We start from the raw sequence: 15,867 nt of genomic DNA, 5'->3' as shown, positions 1-15,867 counted from the left end.
CAGAAAGGTGACTAAGAGCATAGTGGCAAAGGAAGTTCTAAGGAGACCACCACCAGCGCGAACATCAGTCATCAGGAGTCGGAGTATGCGGGACCAATGACTCATTCCCGGACTAGGACGACATAACACCGAGACGCTGTTCTCTTAAGGAGGGAGCAATGTCGCAGAAACTGTGGTGTAGTGGGTATGATACTAAACTGTTGCATGGAGGGTCGTGAGTTCAGAACTCACCTGAACTGTAAAATTTTAATTTCTATATTCAGTTCGAGTACATTCTAGGAGTATCCACAAATGTCAAGAATCATTGTACTGGAATGTTTTGTAACTGTATGTTTTCTGGTCGGAGGCAGTTCGCTCCATGCTCTTGTATGTGCAAACGCTGAATAAACCTTCGTTAAGTGAAGTTAGTGTTTGTCATTCATCTAATTACACCTCCTTCTACGTGACAATAGTTCTGGTACACAGTAGACTTACAAAGTATTTTCATTCATGTAATATTATCTTCATTTTTCTTTATATTTTACTTTTGTACTTCCAGAATGGCACTGCAATTTATCAGTGCATAACACATAATATAATTCAAGTAATTATTCACTTAAAATCTGTTATGGTGAATCTTGGAACATGAATGCATATTTATTTAGTGAATATATATCTAAAAACAAAGATGATGTGACTTACCAAATGAAAGTGCTGGCAGGTCGACAGACACACAAACAAACACAAACATACACACAAAATTCAAGCTTTCGCAACAAACTGTTGCCTCATCAGGAAAGAGGGAAGGAGAGGGAAAGACGAAAGGATGTGGGTTTTAAGGGAGAGGGTAAGGAGTCATTCCAATCCCGGGAGCGGAAAGACTTACCTTAGGGGGAAAAAAGGACGGGTATACACTCGCACAAACACACATATCCATCCACACATATACAGACACAAGCAGACATCTTTAAATATGTCTGCTTGTGTCTGTATATGTGTGGATGGATATGTGTGTTTGTGCGAGTGTATACCCGTCCTTTTTTCCCCCTAAGGTAAGTCTTTCCGCTCCCGGGATTGGAATGACTCCTTACCCTCTCCCTTAAAACCCACATCCTTTCGTCTTTCCCTCTCCTTCCCTCTTTCCTGATGAGGCAACAGTTTGTTGCGAAAGCTTGAATTTTGTGTGTATGTTTGTGTTTGTTTGTGTGTCTGTCGACCTGCCAGCACTTTCATTTGGTAAGTCACATCATCTTTGTTTTTAGATATATATTTCCTACGTGGAATGTTTCCCTCTATTATAACCATATTTATTTAGTGAGTTATTTATACAAAAATGTAGACTACTTAAAAAACACTAGAGCTAAATATTTATGAAGATGATGATTTTGTATCATTTTATACTGAAATAAACATAACTAACTCAAAATCATGAAATTTACACACTTTCACTTCTAATTTGTTGTTCAGTGTTATAAGCGTAAACTGGGAAAATCATCATGAAGAGTAAAAGAGATTTTGGACTTCTGCATATTTGCTCTAAAAATCCCAGCCATCTCACAAAAACCTGTTTAGTTACTTTTGAAAAAACTGTTTTCATATTGAAAGATAGGAATACCTCCAGCCCCAGTGTAGAGTTCTGAGAGGCCATCTTGATACATAATTATAATATTCCAAGTCACCCAAAGAATATAAGCAGTTCTTCTTACCATACTCTATCTAAAAATGGTATGGTGGTAGTCAGTATTACTACACAGTGTGTGTTCTTGAATAAAAATTACACTTTGTTAAAAGTAAAACAATAGCTTGACAAATAACACAGTGTCCACCATATCCTTAAATACTCTAGTAATTTAAGTACAGTTTTCAGGTGTGTAGCACCAGGTTACCTTGTTGATCATAAATTTCTACAGCTTTTGGTCAATCATTGTTTTTTGCAATAGAAATCCACACTGGAAGGCAGTAACTAAAATGCAAATTTGTTGATATTTTCCACTACGAAAACAGGAAAGGGTAAGGACAGATCAGTTGTAGAAAACAACAAAGTGTGTTCATTTATTTTCCAATAATTGCAAATATGTTTAGTGCAAAAGTCTTGTTTATGAAGTTCTAATATTTCTCTCCTCAAATTTAAGTCTTCATCAATACACACATCCAACAAATACTGAGGATTATGACTTACTTCTTAACTCTTGCCCGTGGTTCAAATATATCACAGGCACAGAATGTAATACACTGTACTTTTTCTTTTTTTGATGAGGAAGACCATTTACCACATTAAAGTTATATAAAGAAATTAGAACAATTCTGTTTTATGTGAGGTCATAAAAGCCTATCTTATAATACTAAATGACTACAACCATAAAAGAAAGAAAAAATAAATAAATAAATAAAATAACCCTAAGGCTCAACATCTCACTGAGGTTGCAGTTATAGACATATAATTTCTCAGTTAAGGAGGACAAAGAAATAAACTGGTCTTGTCTTTTGCATTGAATTAATCTGGTATTTGTCTGTAGTGTCCTACTGAAACTACAGAATACCTAAATCAGAATGGATGAACAGTGAATTTTAATCCTCCTCCTTCAGAATGTGAGTCAATTATCTTAACCTCTGGACCAACCACCTCTCTTCGTAAATCACAGAGATACTAATAGGCTACTATTGACCATGACTTAGAGTTTTATTTTTCAATCCCAATTAATTTTGTCCATAAATTACATTTTCTGAGCACTCATTACACAATATATTGACAAAATGATTTAAAAACAAACTTCAATTGCTGTCTGTAATATGAAACCAAACATTTACACATCTAAGAGTTTAGGATTCAAGTGAAGTCTCATGCTATAAGAAAGCTGTTTCTGACATATGTTTCATAAAAAGTTAAAATACCCCAGTGTGTACTCACCAGATGTTTGTTATGTACTACATCATTCTAACTCAAAAGAAGGGAAATTCTGAATATTAGATCTCTAATCAATGTAAGCTATGCAACGTATGAACACCTCATGATTAACAAATGTTTATCATGACATTACTTACACACTTTGTTAAGCCATAATTCTCGTTTTAATCTGTTGGACATCTCAACATATTACAAATATTACTCAAATCAGAAGACTACAAGGTGGTATATAGCAATGATTTGGAAGAAAGCTCGAAAACTGTCATTTCAACCTAAGTCACCACATTAACCTAGCTTGTCCAAAGGTCAATAGAAAAATAAATGTTGGAGATAGGAATAAATGGATCACCAGAGATATCAAGAATGCCACAGAAGATTTGAGGGATTCATATGAAAGAAATAAGTAGAGAGAATAGTTAAACATACTGCGGCAAGCAAAATCGAGCTGTTATAAACATCAGATTGGTACATCATCAAATATTTCTATGACAGTATGCTCACACATAAATACAAATAGAAATGAATCAAATATGAAGAAAGGTTGGAACATAGTACTTACAGCATAAGGGAAAGAACTGACTGATCCATGTGAAATGTGTTTCACTTTAAATCAGTATTATGAAAATATAATTCTGGAGCTAATGAAACAAAATGAAAAATAGACTGAGAAGATTAGAGCCCCACCAGAAATAACATAATTTCTATTCATATTTCCAATACATGAAACAGAAGTTACAAATATAATCGGATCACTGAAAAACAAAGATACAGTGGGCAAAGATGGAATATCTACAAAAGTAATCAAACACTGGTCACAATATCAACTGCAACCAAGCAGTTTAAAAAATACAAAAGCACTTCCAAGTTTTCAAAATAAAACAGAGAGTGCTTAAAAACAGCATGTTTGTACAGTGTTGAAGAACATTTTGAGGTAAATCCAAAAGAATTACAAAGATTTTGCAGTACTAAAGCAATAGCTTGAGACCCTTGCAACATACACTGTTTCAGTGAAAAATAAACTTGAATTTTTTTCTTAGTCTCATCAACTGCAGCAGAAACAAATTGGTTGCCTGCATGTAGTAAGTTAAATTAACATTAAAAACTTTGTTGTACTTGTTTTCATTAATTATTTACATATATGTGTAAGCACTGAAACTGCAATCTGCACTGCAGCTGAAATTGTAAATGTATACTGACATATCCAATATAGCTCTAACCACTGATCAAATGCTGAATAAAAGATTGGCTATTACTTAATTTTGTGTCAACATCAGAGGGTTAAATTACACATGAGATAAGTATCTTAATACGGATAAGTATCTTAATACTAGTCGTGAAGTATACTTACAAATCCTCTTGTGTACTGGTTTAATAATACATTGTCACTTAGAGCTGCATCTGATAAAGCTTTCGTCACATAGTCTGGGGCGGCGAAATCTGGAAAACCTTGTCCTAGGTTCAGTGGTTTGTGCTCAAGTGCAAGCTGTATATATTCGACCCTGTTGAACAAAAATTGCAAAACATCTAAACGAACCATCGCCTACCGGGGAATCATTGCGGATGTGTTATAGATTTCCTTAAAAGCGTTAAATCAGGCAGTTCGGCCACGGACTCACAATAAATACACATTTGTATTAACCGCAAATGACAAATCTTAAAAAAAAGTTAAGTTATGCGGATATGCTTACCAAACGCTTTTTTCTGATCCGTGATATCGTGATGGCAAAGCGAACTTTGCGTAATCCATTGCTTTTCGTATACAAACTGAAGTCAAACCGTGGAACACAGTTTCGGAAACTCTAAACAGCTGATTTCCTTTACCGACAGCAAACATCTGGAAGACGTTGAAAATGGTTACTTTCACATGTACAATATTTGCTAAGTTAGATGGAAAGTACACTTCGAGTGAGTGAAAACGTTTATTAGTTTAGGTTATGTTTGATTCACACAACATCCCTACATCTCTTATTTTTCGCGAGATAAAAAGGGCTTTACCCAGGACACGCAGATCACGCGTGTCTCTGACGCAACAGGCAGTACAGTTTCAGGTGTCGCTTGTGTACGGTGCACTTTCTAATACCTGTATTAATCCAGGGATGCCTAAGTAGTTTTGTTATTTAGTAAACTGTTTCTTTGTAGCAGACAAATCGCTATAGCATAGTTTAGGTGAGTTTCCGAAACGTAACGGCACAAGGATGTACAAGTAAATAATTCTATCAAAAATGCGTAAAATGTAGCACGAGAGTCTAACTCCCACCTTATCGGGAATCACTCAACACTACCAATAACAAAGGGCATACAGTAGTATAGCGCACCTCACCATTATTTTGCGGCCCTCAAGCTACAAGTGTCTCATGTCTAACATCTGCATTGTGATTCTGTCTTTTTCATATTTTCCAAACTTACACTGATATGGCACTTTCAAATGCAAGACCGTCAAACGAGGACGTTATGTAATTGCAACAGAACATCTCACTGCCTGGTTGTAGACGCTGCCACGGTTTAATTAATTAAATGGTCTTATCAGATGGATGCCTGTTTACTGCGTTAACGTTAATAGGACATGAGATCTAATCGTCAATAAACTTTACTTTTAGGGTCTCTTATTGAAATCAAAACTTTTTTTTATTTTTTTAAACGTAAACCAACGGTATAGCCGAAGTTCTTTCGTATTCCCATGGATCATTAATTCGGCGTCTGAAAGCGTTACACACCGTACTGTATCTTTCAAGACAATATATCTCTTTAATACATTTTTGTGTTTCGTATTTTACAAAGAGAAATCGTTTTCTGTGTGATTTTCTTTCCTGGTTATGTAATTAGTTTATTTCTGCACTCTCTACGTTACTTATTTCATCTGGATTAAACGAAGCGTTATTTCCTCCTGTTAAAGGAAGATTATTTTTTAAGGTGATTGGTTGCCGTTTAGTTTATATATATACACAAAAAAGGCATTTTCGAGGCTCTTTTGCTTCTGGTACCGGTGGATTTCTTATGTTAAACCGCACGATGCCCCTTCCCCCTAGTGCGTAATCGCAGACGCACGGGAATAAAAACACATGCTCAAAAATTTGTGGAAAGAACGCATGTACGCATGGGCGTTCTTGTGTCTACACGTTGCCTCATTCAGGGTTGTGATATCCAGACAGAGCGATTCTCGTACCAACCTCATGAAATTCTCGTATTTTAGTAAAAATTCTCGTACGTTTTTACAAAACCTTATTTACAAATGAATAAAACTATGAACAAGAATTTGTAAGTATGAAACAAATTCGATGTCTACACCTTCTTCTTCCTGTTTCGTTTTATAAAGAGTGTCAGACGTCATTTTCTCGTACATTTCGTGTGTTGGCTCAAAAGTTACTCATGTTCCGTTGTTTCCTGGTCGTTCTTTAATGCATTCAGAGGCAAGAAGTGCTCCATTCGGTGTACTGGTTTGGAGTCTGTTCCTAATTTTGGTTTTCATGAGGTTTACCTGAAGTTGAACATGAAACTTCAATAACCTGACAAGTATGAAATCATATTATTAATTAGCTATTACCTTCATTGCTTTACATACCTTAGAAAAAACTCTTTCGCAGTCTGCATTTGAATGAGGTAAACTCAAAATTGAGAGAGCGAAAACGCTCAATTCCGTAGATTCTTCAGATTCGTTATTTAATATATTCCACATTTTATCCGGTAATTGTTCCTTTTGTAGTGAGTCGGGGAGACAAGCAAAAACCAGAGGGAGACGCCTCCACTGGTCATCTGTAGTTTGTGCTAAATCTAGATCTGAGGGAGGAATTATACGTGGCAACAGTTCCATTAAAGGCATGAGTGAAGGTGCTGTATCTCGGAAACTTTGTGACAGGGCATTTGTAGGTTTGAGTGCCGCTAGTTTGGACAGCACTTTATCTTCCACATCATACCGTAATTTGATCTAGCACGAAGCTGCCTGTAATATTTGAGAATTAATAGCTCTCATTAGGTATGCCACACATAAACACACAAATGTATAGAAAACAATAAAACACAAATTATATATGATTTCAGGCAAACGACGTGTACTCACCACAAGAAAGTTCCTGCATCGATGATAAAAATCCTTGATAAGATGTGGGTGATTCTTTATCTCTGGTGTGCTAACGTTCTTCAGAATTTTCACACTCAAATACAGTTGTGAATCTTCCAGATGATGAGCTGCATTTTTTGGGTCAACATCACTGAGATTTTTTCCCGTGACTTAAGTGCGTTTCATGAAATACAGAAGTATTTCTGTATGTTGTGGTCTTCAGTCCTGAGACTGGTTTGATGCAGCTCTCCATGCTACTCTATCCTGTGCAAGCTTTTTCATCTCCCAGTACCTACTGCAACCTACATCCTTCTGAATCTGCTTAGTGTATTCATCTCTTGGTCTCCCTCTACGATTTTTACCCTCCACGCTGCCCTCCAATACTAAATTGGTGATCCCTTGATGCCTCAGAACATGTCCTACCAACCGATCCCTTCTTCTGGTCAAGTTGTGCCACAAACTTCTCTTCTCCCCAATCCTATTCAATACTTCCTCATTAGTTATGTGATCTACCCATCTAATCTTCAGCATTCTTCTGTAGCACCACATTTCGAAAGCTTCTATTCTCTTCTTGTCCAAACTATTTATCGTCCATGTTTCACTTCCATACATGGCTACACTCCATACGAATACTTTCAGAAATGACTTCCTGACACTTAAATCAATACTGGATGTTAACAAATTCCTCTTCTTCAGAAACGCTTTCCTTGCCATTGCCAGCCTACATTTTATATCCTCTCTACTTCGACCATCATCAGTTATTTTGCTCCCCAAATAGCGAAACTCCTTTACTACTTTAAGTGCCTCATTTCCTAATCTAATTCCCTCAGCATCACCCGACTTAATTAGACTACATTCCATTACTCTCGTTTTGCTTTTGTTGATGTTCATCTTATATCCTCCTTTCAAGACACTGTCCATTCCATTCAACTGCTCTTCCAAGTCCTTTGCTGTCTCTGACAGAATTACAATGTCATCGGCGAACCTCAAAGTTTTTATTTCTTCTCCATGAATTTTAATACCTACCCCGAATTTTTCTTTTGTTTCCTTTACTGCTTGCTCAATATACAGATTGAACAACATCGGGGAGAGGCTACAACCCTGTCTTACTCCCTTCCCAACCACTGCTTCCCTTTCATGTCCCTCGACTCTTATAACTGCCATCTGGTTTCTGTACAAATTGTAAATAGCCTTTCGCTCCCTGTATTTTACCCCTGCCACCTTTAGAATTTGAAAGAGAGTATTCCAGTCAACATTGTCAAAAGCTTTCTCTAAGTCTACAAATGCTAGAAACGTAGGTTTGCCTTTCCTTAATCTTTCTTCTAAGATAAGTCGTAAGGTCAGTATTGCCTCACGTGTTCCAGTGTTTCTACGGAATCCAAACTGATCTTCCCCGAGGTTGGCTTCTACTAGTTTTTCCATTCGTCTGTAAAGAATTCGTGTTAGTATTTTGCAGCTGTGACTTATTAAGCTGATAGTTCGGTAATTTTCACATCTGTCAACACCTGCTTTCTTCGGGATTGGAATTATTATATTCTTCTTGAAGTCTGAGGGTATTTCGCCTGTTTCATACATCTTGCTCACCAGATGGTAGAGTTTTGTCAGGACTGGCTCTCCCACGGCCGTCAGTAGTTCCAATGGAATATTGTCTACTCCGGGGGCCTTGTTTCGACTCAGGTCCTTCAGTGCTCTGTCAAACTCTTCACGCAGTATCGTATCTCCCATTTCATCTTCATCTACATCCTCTTCCATTTCCATAATATTGTCCTCAAGTACATCGCCCTTGTATAGACCCTCTATATACTCCTTCCACATTTCTGCTTTCCCTTCTTTGCTTAGAACTGGGTTTCCATCTGAGCTCTTGATATTCATACAAGTCGTTCTCTTATCTCCAAAGGTCTCTTTAATTTTCCTGTAGGCGGTATCTATCTTACCCCTAGTGAGATAGGCCTCTACATCCTTACATTTGTCCTCTAGCCATCCCTGTTTAGCCATTTTGCACTTCCTGTCGATCTCATTTTTGAGACGTTTGTATTCCTTTTTGCCTGTTTCACTTACTGCATTTTTATATTTTCTCCTTTCATCAATTAAATTCAATATTTCTTCTGTTACCCAAGGATTTCTACTAGCCCTCGTCTTTTTACCTACTTGATCCTCTGCTGCCTTCACTACTTCATCCCTCAAAGCTACCCATTCTTCTTCTACTGTATTTATTTCCCCCATTCCTGTCAATTGCTCCCTTATGCTCTCCCTGAATCTCTGTACAACCTCTGGTTCTTTCAGTTTATCCAGGTCCCATCTCCTTAAATTCCCACCTTTTTGCAGTTTCTTCAGTTTTAATCTACAGGTCATAACCAATAGATTGTGGTCAGAGTCCACATCTGCCCCTGGAAATGTCTTACAATTTAAAACCTGGTTCCTAAATCTCTGTCTTACCATTATATAATCTATCTGATACCTTTTAGTATCTCCAGGGTTCTTCCATGTATACAACCTTCTTTCATGATTCTTAAACCAAGTGTTAGTTATGATTATGTTGTGCTCTGTGCAAAATTCTACCAGGCGGCTTCCTCTTTCATTTCTGTCCCCCAATCCATATTCACCTACTATGTTTCCTTCTCTCCCTTTTCCTACACTCGAATTCCAGTCACCCATGACTATTAAATTTTCGTCTCCCTTCACAATCTGAATAATTTCTTTTATTTCATCATACATTTCTTCAATTTCTTCGTCATCTGCAGAGCTAGTTGGCATATAAACTTGTACTACTGTAGTAGGTGTGGGCTTCGTATCTATCTTGGCCACAATAATGCGTTCACTATGCTGTTTGTAGTAGCTTACCCGCATTCCTATTTTCCTATTCATTATTAAACCTACTCCTGCATTACCCCTATTTGATTTTGTGTTTATAACCCTGTAGTCACCTGACCAGAAGTCTTGTTCCTCCTGCCACCGAACTTCACTAATTCCCACTATATCTAACTTCAACCTATCCATTTCCCTTTTTAAATTTTCTAACCTACCTGCCCGATTAAGGGATCTGACATTCCACGCTCCGATCCGTAGAACGCCAGTTTTCTTTCTCCTGATAACGACATCCTCTTGAGTAGTCCCCGCCCGGAGATCCGAATGGGGGACTATTTTACCTCCGGAATATTTCTGTATATAGAGCTCTAATCTTGTCATGAAGGTCAACAATTACTACTGCTCTAGACTGGAAATACTCGCTGAAAGTAGTAAATTTTGGTAGAATCCACTCTAAGAACATATAATACATTTTTGCAAAGGAGTCATGTAAATAGTTAAAAACTTGTTCAGCATTTAGAACTCGCTCAGAAAGCCATTTTTGGTTAAAAAAACAGCATTAGAGCATCCCAGTTTTCCAGCACTGTCCTAACAACCGCTATCATTGACAGCCAACGTGTCTGTGAAGGATGTAGTAATTTGTGTGGTTCCAAGTTTAAAAATACCTGAAATAAAACATAATGTTTAGCATATTTCCACACGATCGGACGTAAAATAAAGTCTATGAGATATAAAATGCTACAATACCTGAAATTCCTTGAACTCTGCCTGCCTCTTCTCACTGAGTTTGAAAAAACCATAAATATTCCTCGCCATTTCCTCACAAGCTCTTGGAAGGTTCTTGCACGCCTCGCTTGCGCATATATGCACCGAATGACAAAGTCACTTCATTACAAAAATTCCCGGACAGCTATTTCGGAATCTGCTTGCTACAGAATTACGAACTCCCATCATAGTATTGCAACCATCTGCTCCAAAGCCAATAATATTGGCAAATGGAATGTTATGCTGTTGAAACGTTTTTACTACACCATTGTAGAGATTTTCTGCAGTAGAAGCTTTCTCAACATTTAAGTCTCCATCTTCATAAACTTTATATAGCTCCCAAAACTTACTTTCAATACAACCTGTAAAATGAGAAGTGATACAAAGTGGTAACTTAACAGGAAAATTTATTTTAGAATTAATTTGGTTATTATTTCAAAACTAGCTCTTATTATTACTCACCTGAATCTTTGTCGTAAAAGCGGATCGCCACGCAGAAATTTTTCACAGTTTCGATATCGGTGGAGTCGTCCGTCATTATGCTAAATTTGGAGTGTTGTAGTTTTTTCGCCAACACTTCTTTGTGTGACGTCCCAATAACATTGGAAACAATGGCACGTGCTTTGTGCCGTTTAAGAGTCATTGCCCTTGCAATATCCGAGTCTGGAAAAATATCTTCTAACAAACAGGATAAATGGTCAGCAGCTAAAAATGCCACATTACGTTGTGCTAAGAATGCTGATAACTTGATTTCAGCTTTATCAACCTTCCTCTTAAATGTTTGTGCGTTTGTGACAAATTCTACATCTACATTTATACTCCGCAAGCCACCCAACGGTGTGTGGCGGAGGGCACTTTACGTGCCACTGTCATTACCTCCCTTTTCTGTTCCAGTCGCGTATGGTTCGCGGGAAGAACGACTGTCTGAAAGCCTCCGTGCGCGCTCGAATCTCTCTAATTTTACATTCGTGATCTCCTCAGGAGGTATAAGTAGGGGGAAGCAATATATTCGATACCTCATCCAGAAACGCACCCTCTCGAAACCTGGACAGCAAGCTACACCGCGATGCAGAGGGCCTCTCTTGCAGAGTCTGCCACTTGAGTTTGCTAAACATCTCCGTAACGCTATCACGCTTACCAAATAACCCTGTGACGAAACGCGCCGCTCTTCTTTGGATCTTCTCTATCTCCTCCGTCAACCCGATCTGGTACGAATCCCACACTGATGAGCAATAGTCAAGTGTAGGTCGAACGAGTGTTTTGTAAGCCACCTCCTTTGTTGATGGACTACATTTTCTAAGGACTCTCCCAATGAATCTCAACCTGGTACCCGCCTTACCAACAATTAATTTTATGTGATCATTCCACTTCAAATCGTTCCGTACGCATACTCCCAGATATTTTACAGAAGTAACTGCTACCAGTGTTTGTTCCGCTATCATATAATCATACAATAAATTATCCTTCTTTCTATGTATTCGCAATACATTACATTTGTCTATGTTAAGGGACAGTTGCCACTCCCTGCACCAAGTGCCTATCCGCTGCAGATCTTCCTGCATTTCGCTACAATTTTCTAATGCTGCAACTTCTCTGTATACTACAGCATCATCCGCGAAAAGCCGCATGGAACTTCCGGCACTATCTACTAGGTCATTTATATATATTGTGAAAAGCAATGGTCCCATAACACTCCCCTGTGGCACGCTAGGGGTTACCTTAACGTCTGTAGACGTCTCTCCATTGATAACAACATGCTGTGTTCTGTTTGCTAAAAACTCTTCAATCCAGCCACACAGCTGGTCTGATATTCCGTAGGCTCTTACTTTGTTTATCAGGCGACAGTGCGGAACTGTATCGAATGCCTTCCGGAAGTCAAGGAAAATAGCATCTACCTGGGAGCCTGTATCTAATATTTTCTGGGTCTCATGAACAAATAACGCGAGTTGGGTCTCACACGATCGCTGTTTCCGGAATCCATGGTGATTCCTACAGAGTAGATTCTGGGTTTCCAAAAACGACATGATACGCGAGCAAAAAACAGGGTCTAAAATTCTACAACAGATCGACGTCAGAGATATAGGTCTATAGTTTTGCGCATCTTCTCGACGACCCTTCTTGAAGACTGGGACTACCTGTGCTCTTTTCCAATCATTTGGAACCTTCCGTTCCTCTAGAGACTTGCGGTACACGGCTGTTAGAAGGGGGGCAAGTTCTTTTGCGTACTCTGTGTAGAATCGAATTGGTATCCCGTCAGGTCCAGTGGACTTTCCTCTGTTGAGTGACTCCAGTTGCTTTTCTATTCCTTGGACACTTATTTCGATGTCAGCCATTTTTTCGTTTGTGCGAGGATTTAGAGAAGGAACTGCCGTGCGGTCTTCCTCTGTGAAACAGCTTTGGAAAAAGGTGTTTAGTATTTCAGCTTTACACGTGTCATCCTCTGTTTCAATGCCATCATCATCCCGGAGTGTTTGGATATGCTGTTTCGAGCCACTTACTGATTTAACGTAAGACCAGAACTTCCTAGGATTTTCTGTCAAGTCGGTACATAGAATTTTACTTTCGAATTCACTGAACGCTTCACCCATAGCCTTCCTTACGCTAACTTTGACATCGTTTAGCTTCTGTTTGTCTGAGAGGTTTTGGCTGCGTTTAAACTTGGAGTGAAGCTCTCTTTACTTTCGCAGTAGTTTCCTAACAGTGTCAGCTCGTGGTCGTGCGGTAGCGTTCTCGCTTCCCGCGCCCGGGTTGCCGGGTTGGATTCCCGGCGGGGTCAGGGATTTTCTCTGCCTCGTGATGACTGGGTGTTGTGTGATGTCCTTAGGTTAGTTAGGTTTAAGTAGTTGTAAGTTCTAGGGGACTGATGACCATATATGTTAAGTCCCATAGTGCTCAGAGCCATTTGAACCTAATTTTGTTGTTGAACCACGGTGGGCTTTTGCCGTCCCTCACAGTTTTACTCGGCACGTACCTGTCTAAAACGCATTTTACGATTGCCTTGAATTTTTTCCATAAACACTCAACATTGTCAGTGTCGGAACAGAAATTTTCATTTTGATCTGTTAGTTAGTCTGAAATCTGCCTTCTATTACTCTTGCTAAACAGATAAACCTTCCTCCCTTTTTTTATATTCCTATTAACTTCCATATTCAGGGATGTTGCAACGGCCTTATGATCACTGATTCCCTGTTCTACACTTACAGAGTCGAAAAGTTTGGGTCTGTTTGTTATCAGTAGGTCCAAGATGTTATCTCCACGAGTCGGTTCTCTGTTTAATTGCTCGAGGTAATTTTCGGATAGTGCACTCAGTATAATGTCACTCGATGCTCTGTCCCTACCACCCGTCCTAAACATCTGAGTGTCCCAGTCTATATCTGGTAAATTGAAATCTCCACCTAGGACTATAACATGCTGAGAAAATTTGCCGGCCGAAGTGGCCGTGCGGTTAAAGGCGCTGCAGTCTGGAACCGCAAGACCGCTACGGTCGCAGGTTCGAATCCTGCCTCGGGCATGGATGTTTGTGATGTCCTTAGGTTAGTTAGGTTTAACTAGTTCTAAGTTCTAGGGGACTAATGACCTCAGCAGTTGAGTCCCATAGTGCTCAGAGCCATTTGAACCATTTTTTGAGAAAATTTATGTGAAATGTATTCCAAATTTCCTCTCAGTTGTTCTGCCACTAATGCTGCTGAGTCGGGAGGTCGGTAAAAGGAGCCAACTATTAACCTAGCTCGGTTGTTGAGTGTAACCTCCACCCATAATAATTCACAGGAACTATCCACTTCTACCTCACTACAGTATAAACTACTACTAACAGCGACAAACACGCCCCCAACGGTTGCATACAACCTATCCTTTCTAAACACCGTCTGTGCCTTTGTAAAAATTTCGGCAGGATTTATCTCTGGCTTCAGCCAGCTTTCTGTACCTATAACGATTTCAGCTGTGGTGCTTTCTATCAGCGCTTGAAGTTCCGGTACTTTACCAATGCAGCTTCGACAGTTTACAATTACAATACCGATTGCTGCTTGGTCCCCGCATGTCCTGACTTTGCGCCGCACCCTTTGAGGCTGTTGCCCTTTTTGTACTTGCCCGAGGCCATCTAACCTAAAAAACCGCCCAGTCCACGCCACACAACCCCTGCTACCCGTGTAGCCGCTTGCTGCGTGTAGTGGACTCCTGACCTATCCAGCGGAACTCGAAACCCCACCACCCTATGGCGCAAGTCGAGGAATCTGCAGCCCACACGGTCGCAGAACCGTCTCAACCTCTGATTCAGACCCTTCACTCGGCTCTGTACCAAAGGTCCGCAGTCAGTCCTGTCGACGATGCTGCAGATGGTGAGCTCTGCTTTCATCCCGCTAGCGAGACCGGCAGTCTTCACCAAATCAGATAGCCGCCGGAAGCCAGAGAGGATTTCCTCCGATCCATAGCGACACACATCATTGGTGCCGACATGAGCGACCACCTGCAGATGGGTGCACCCTGTACTGCTTGAGCAACTGAGGCTGTCGCACGGTAGCAGACTGCACCATGTTTAGGTGCTTCTTACTTCTGGAATGGTTTTTAATATTCTGGATTTCGGAAACCATGCTGGTATTGCAATATCTGCATCGCCCCCTGAGCGGATCACTATCGCGCACCAGCCAATTACGTAAACCTGGCATATGTAGCCACTCATCACGAAATTTTTGTTGTCGATGGACAGGCCGTTCTGTCTTCGAGATTTCACCTCTTTTTAGACGATTTTTCTCCGGCGTGCACGAAAGTTTCGTGCTTGTGTTTTCATATTCACTGTCACTTCCCATTTCTCTACTCACAGTAACACACAGTAACCCGAAACACTTAGAAAATGAATTCAGCTAAACGTACTCGTAATGACTATACGCGAAATACGCATTGTTAAGAGTATCGTTTGTTGAAGACGAAACAATACCGTCTGATGAAATGTCTTTCGTTTGTACTTAACAATTCCACAGTATTGTAGGGTAATTAGGTCTACTGTTAATTGCTTTCCAATAATATTCGATTAAAGTTCCATTCAGTGCTTTGAGATTTGTTGCCTGCTCTATTTCTGAAACTTAACAATTCGAACTGAGTGAAATATGTCATGCAAAGCAAAGCGATTCTTTATTGTTAGCTTATTTAATTTATTTTCCAGGGCCAGGCTTTGAACTAAGCCTCATTCTCGACTTTAATCGTTTTGTCATATCGGTAGTTTGGCGCTCTCTCTCCTGCCTGAAATTTGTTGATTGACAGAGACTGCATGGATTCGTAACAGTTTCTAATTATTTTTAAAATATAACAGATGAATTGATTATTTTCCAAACAAATGTGTATAATGTATACTTGGTAAAAAATT

The 15,867-nt window shown here is 39.4% G+C and overlaps 1 protein-coding gene across 5 annotated transcripts in view; it reads right to left on the bottom strand.

Moving 5' to 3' along the window:
* LOC126470313 (kynurenine aminotransferase) overlaps positions 1–5,437 on the bottom strand; it is a 47,115-nt gene extending 41,678 nt beyond the window's left edge. The window contains exons 1-3 of one of the 5 annotated variants that reach the window (XM_050098086.1): positions 5,291–5,437; positions 4,573–4,718; positions 4,233–4,383 (exon numbers count right to left, since the gene is read on the bottom strand). In XM_050098086.1, coding sequence (XP_049954043.1) covers positions 4,233–4,383; positions 4,573–4,718 — 297 coding nt within the window. In that variant the 5' untranslated portion in view covers positions 5,291–5,437. Of the gene's footprint in view, positions 1–4,232; positions 4,384–4,572; positions 4,719–4,879; positions 5,118–5,141; positions 5,164–5,199 lie in introns of those variants that run through there. The other 4 variants (XM_050098085.1, XM_050098084.1, XM_050098088.1 and 1 more) reach the window with 4 other exon arrangements.
* Between the last annotated feature and the right edge of the window lie 10,430 nt (positions 5,438–15,867).

The sequence above is a fragment of the Schistocerca serialis genome, chromosome 3, assembly GCF_023864345.2.
Source record: "Schistocerca serialis cubense isolate TAMUIC-IGC-003099 chromosome 3, iqSchSeri2.2, whole genome shotgun sequence".
NCBI lineage: Eukaryota > Metazoa > Arthropoda > Insecta > Orthoptera > Acrididae > Schistocerca > Schistocerca serialis.
Note: the sequence above shows the minus strand (reverse complement) of the source record. Positions and strands in the feature narration are given on the sequence as shown.